The sequence below is a fragment of the Artemia franciscana genome, chromosome 4 (assembly GCF_032884065.1).
Source record: "Artemia franciscana chromosome 4, ASM3288406v1, whole genome shotgun sequence".
NCBI classification, from domain to species: Eukaryota; Metazoa; Arthropoda; class Branchiopoda; order Anostraca; family Artemiidae; genus Artemia; species Artemia franciscana.
The window spans coordinates 30,328,556-30,334,160 of NC_088866.1; the positions used below are offsets into that span (position 1 = coordinate 30,328,556).

A 5,605-nucleotide genomic window follows, 5' to 3' on the forward strand; every position below is an offset into this window, starting at 1 on the left:
TGGTTTTACAAGGTTTGTCTTTTTATATTGTCCTATGGACTTTCATCTGTATATTTGACTCTTATTTTTAATACGAATCAAAAGGATATTTTGAATTTGCATAAGATCCAATTGATCCAAGTCCAATGATTTAGACATAAAATTAAAGAGGCCCTTACTTAAAACACAAGAGGCCCTTTCTTTAAAAAGGGCTATTTAGTCTTCATTTTTAAAGTGTTTCTTTCTATATTGTCCTATGAACTTTTATTGTTATTTTTTTATTCGTAGAAAAAGACTTCAATTTTTCTTTTAAATTGAAAGATTTATTCTTCTTTTAAAGATTTAGTTATATTTTAGTGTCACAAAGTGTGACAGTTACTAAATATAACAATAAAATCCAATTCTTATCTCCATGCGCAATTTAGTTCTATGACCTTCAGATACTTTGTTTGATAAAAGAAAGAAAACAAAGCAGAAATTCTGTCTCATTTCTATTTTCCTCAGTATTTTTTTTTAAGAAATCAACATCTTTAAACAGTTTCGTGTATTCCATCTTATATTCATTAAAATCTTCCAACAATTACATGCACAAATTCTATTTTCAAATATCACTAACGTAAAAAATACCAATAAAAAAGCTTATTTCTATCTTACAAATTAAAGCACAAAAAAACACAAAAATCTTGGAATTATCATTAAGACATAAAACTCTTGAGTCGAATAAAAAGTGTTTTTTTTTTATAGAAGAAAAATCACACCAAACTATTGCAATCAAAGATCCCATTTTGCCATGAAACTTGTTGTATCTGCTTTTGTATTCATATAAACGAAATTGACAGCTAATTGTATATAGTAATGCAGAAACCATCCAGCCCAAAATAAAACAATTTTCAGAAAAACTTTGTTCTGGGTATAATTTTGTCTACTAATATACTAAATATCCTAGACTCTCAAAAAATTAAAACATTTTGTAGCTTACTTTTACTTCATTGCATGATTCATGGCATCGGGAATTTTAAAAAATGTCCGATTGGCTTCTCTTTATTTACCCCATTTCGTCAAAAGTTTCTGCCCAGCCTAAGATTGAAGGATTCAACAGATAGCTTTGGTGAAATAATCTCTTGTGAGAAACTTGAAGCTATTTCTCAGGTAATTAAGATCTTTTCTTCCGAAACAGGAACGCTCAAAGGGCAGAGTGGTTGTCTTAGCCCTGTCTCATTAAAAAGCTTAATATATTAAAAACTGTAAGATTTAACATTCGGAAAATCATAACGCTCCTGTGAAAGAAAAAAGTAAATTTGATCTAAACCTACCCCCTTTTTGGAAAAATACAAGGTATCCTTGTCTGGATGGGAATCAGAATCTGTACTTTATGAGTGCATCTTATTTTCTTGCCAGGCGGGGTTAGAATAAAGTAAAGTTACTCAGAAGGCTGTGAGCGGATGGAGGATTTATTTGTAAGAAAAAACAAAAAAAAAAACAGTCACAACATTAATGCCCTGCTGAGCTTTTTCTCATTATTTGACAATCTTTCTTTTACAGTGATGCAGCATGCCCCGATTGACTTGTTTCGTAGTATCTGCAGCAATGAAAAGCGTTTTTTAAATTCTTTTTTTCATAGCAAAAAAAGACCTTTAGCCACTCTCGGCAACATAGCCCTGGGAAGACTTCCAGGGAGGTGATTATATTCCCCATTTCTTTACCCCCCTAGATCATAAAAGAGACATTATTTTGTTTTGTCATAGAAAATATCTATTTTTGGTATTTTAATTGCGAAAAAGCGATGAAACAATAAAGTTGTACTCTCTTTTGATTTGGAAAACAAATTCTACCCCCCCCCCCCAGTCTACGTCTTCAAAATTTGAAGTTTCTCAAATAAGAAGTATGTAATTAGATTGAAGGATTAGCATTTATTCCTTCTATTTAAATTTCATTCTAAATTCTACGTTTTATGTAAAATCTAGCTTAGAATGCTGGATAGTACTCCGGTGGTTCAATATCACATGGGTTGGATATTTTCTGAACACCTATGTCTAATTGAAGCCAGTTTTCTTTTAGAAAATAATGAAACTTTGACAACTATAGGTCGAATAGGTTTTATATAGGTAGAATTCATGTTGCAGTAAATTTAAAAGAAGTCTACTGACGTTTATTTTTATTGATTTAATTATCTTACATTGTGATTTGAAATAAGCAAATAATTTTCTTGCTTATTTGAAATAACGAATACTGTCCATGGAAAATTTGATTGATTCTAACTTAGAGTTTGACTCTATGTTATTTAAATTAAACTAAAAAACGTCTTTAACAGTAAAACCTTCTGATTTACGCCTAGTGGACGCGTTTTTGATCGCAATGGGTGAACGCGGATCATGCACTATACATGTTGGTGCCAGGTTAAGTCCAAAGTAAGTAATAGGTAGTACTTTTTAGTCCAATATCTCTGTGCACATCCATCATAAGGCAACCCTTCTAAAATTACCACTAATTTTATGTTCCTAATTATTTTTATTTCACCTTTATCCTACCTGATAACTCAATCCCCAAAGCCACGAAAAAATATAAAATAAATGAAAACTATAAAATAGATACTATAGAATATTTTACGGGATACGTGAATTCAGCCTGAATTTTTAAATATAAGTAGGTGGAATATTTCATAATCTCTTCTCTTCTTCATTCCTTTTATATATATTACTTTCCCCTTGGCTCCTCAATTTTACATGTTGGGGAATTTTATGGCGGGTCACTGTTCGTAGGTGGGGAGGAATTTCTCCATGGGGGGAAGTGCCCGTAAAAGGAAATTGCCTGCGGAAGAATTTTCCGGGGCAATTGTATTGGATAAACTGTCCGTGGGGGTATTTCCCACGGGGAGTTGATGCTAGAGATAATTTCCCAGGGGAGAGGAATTAGCTTATAACCCGTGGCCCATAGGGTGTCAAATTGACATTTCAGTTTCTGGGTATTATTACCAGGCTATGTAGTAGGGCTGTCACCCAACCATACATAAAAAAGGTTCCATGTAAAAGGATCTCCGAAATATATTAGTCTAGATGCCCCCTACAGACTTAATTTGGCTTTGTCTATTGACTTCATTATGTAGAAGCTGTATCAATGAAAGTCAATGAACCGCTGTTCAAGCATCCCTTGATCATTTGTTCTTATTATATTGAAATTTTAGAGGCAAAGATTGATTTTTTTTTAAAACATGATTTTGAAGTGATGTCAAATTTTCTTTGATTGCAAACAAAATTAGAACGGCTGTAATATATCTTCTATTCCAAAGCTAACGACCAAATAAGGAAACGCTCAAGCTCTTGTCCCACAGAATAACAAAATCAATTCCAGAAATAAATTGGAATCTTAGATTTGGTCTTGTCTCTTACACGAAATAGCTATTAGTTGTAAATACCTCGCTGGACGGCCGTTTTAATTCTCAGGTGCCATTTACATGACAGAATCCGGACGTAGGTTCGACGAAAAGAAGCGTTACATAGAGCATAGCACACTGGATTTATGGTACTATTGATGTAGCATAAATAATAAGAAAAATCCCATATTTCATTGGAAAAGCACTTCGTATTTTCACAGTGGAAGAATGATCTAATAAGTACAAGAATGTTATAGGGAGTCCACGTTATTATAAATGCGAGAAGAATAGCAGATAGGGTTTTAGCTGCTTTTCTATCCTGTTTTTTCTCCTGATTTTTTTTCTTGTTCTTCTTGTTCTTCTTCTGATGGTTTTGGACAATGATTGGAGTGGCTCGTCTAATATTATTCAATGATGTTTTATTTGAGCAGTTTTGTAATGCCATCTGCTTAGGGACTATTTTGACATTTATTGGTAACGAATTTTCACTGGGAGAGTCACTACTTTGTTTAAGAATGGGCACTAGTGGCTTGTTTCTGGAGTTCTTAGGCATCATAAGGGGTGAGGGGGCGACAGGCATACAGCTTCGTGGCACCCAAGGACTGAAGTAAACACTAGTTGGCGGACATATTGGGAGAGACATTGGTTTTATGGGTATATTCCCTGATATACTTGATATTGTTTGCCTTAAAGGTGGTTTAGGTTTACTGTTCCAGGAATTTGTAGAAAAGGTTGGGAATAAACCACTCTTTTTATCGCTTGCTAAAGTATTTCTATCTAAAGAAAGATGAGAAGTGATATTTCCTTTGGTAGATGAAGCAGCAAGAGAAGGTTGACTTTGGCTCCGTCTTGATATGTCTGGAAGCATTTTTATTGATGGGCGATTTGATTCCTCATCGGGGAATTTTATAACAATAGTAAACACTGACTCGTTTGACTGACTGCGAGACAGCGATCCGTTTTGTGGTTCTTTAAAATTGCTGTCTTCAACACTTATACGAAAAAGTTGGTTTTTATCCCAATTCCTTTTTCCGTCAGACTGTGTGGGTGTGTCGTGACTCCGCGGTAAATTTAAACTTGTACAACGTGACACACTTGATGGAAATGGTGTTTCGACGGACCCTGGTGTCAATGATCCGGGACAGTCACTATCACTGTCAAATGTTCGTTGAAAAAATTGCCCTATTGACGAAAGATAAGCTCGAATCCTTTGAACGCCGTTACGTAATTTACCTCTGCCCTAAAAAAAAAAAGATAATCATTAGCCTTACTTCCAAAAGAATTAAAATAATTTGTCTTTGTCACATTATTAACTAATAATAGTTTGCAAAACTTTACATTGCTAACGCCAGTGAGTAACCGCATTAACCTTTTTTTCAAATAAATTGCTAGAATTTGAAAATTGGATTTTAAATTCTAAAATTAGCAAGAATACTCAATTTTTCTCACTTCGGATTTTTTTCATTAGGTCTATTCCTACACGAGAACTACGTGTTTCTAAGGGTTCCATTGTTGTTTCAAATTTGTGAAGTATGTTGGGCAATACCGCATTTTCGTCAGTAATGCTTCATTACCACGCTGAACCGTGAAAATGAAGAACCAAACCTGATTAATTAAATACGAAAACACTTTTCGAGCATAAAAACTCAAATATTAACGAAATGCTAAATTTCAAAGACAATGGGGGGGGGGTCACAGGATTTTGCCGTAGAGGGGGTGAAAAACGAAATTATGGGAGATGACTGGCCTCCTCTCCAATCTTTAGACGATTGACTAGAATCGCCCTTTTGCCTAAAGATGTCCTTCATAGAGAAATGAGGGTCTTTAACCCTTTTTTCACTTACAAAAAAAAAACAGACTCTGTAGTATTGGAAGTTGAGGGGGTGTCCATTTGTAACATCTCTCCTTGTAAGCATTTTTGTCTAATGGTTTATAACTCCCAAAATCCATAGATCGGTTGTGATACAATGTTGAAGCACACTAATGACGTCCAACTATGGTTTGGTGAGCAGAAAAAGAGGGAGAGAGAGAGAGTGGGAGATAGAGAAAGAGAGAGAGGGAGAGAGAGAGAGAGGGAGAGAGAGAGAGAGAGAGAGAGAGAGAGAGAGTGATGTCAATCTAAGCCATAAAGCCCCAATCGATAGTACCTCTCTTTTGCGTAATAAATATTTTCGAGTGGTGATAAATGGTGACGTGATAATTTTAGAATAAAGAGGATATTAAAGGAGAATAAAGAGAGAGGAAAATAAAGATTCT

General features: G+C 34.5%; 1 protein-coding gene across 3 annotated transcripts in view; it reads right to left on the bottom strand.

Annotated features, from left to right (window-relative positions):
• Positions 1-523: 523 nt before the first annotated feature.
• Positions 524-5,605, bottom strand: part of LOC136026284 (muscarinic acetylcholine receptor DM1-like) — a 217,100-nt gene continuing 212,018 nt past the window's right edge. For all 3 annotated transcript variants that reach the window (XM_065702681.1, XM_065702680.1, XM_065702682.1), the window contains exon 6: positions 524-4,589. In XM_065702681.1, the coding sequence (XP_065558753.1) occupies positions 3,378-4,589 (1,212 nt within the window). In that variant the 3' untranslated portion in view covers positions 524-3,377. The remainder of the gene's footprint in view (positions 4,590-5,605) is intronic.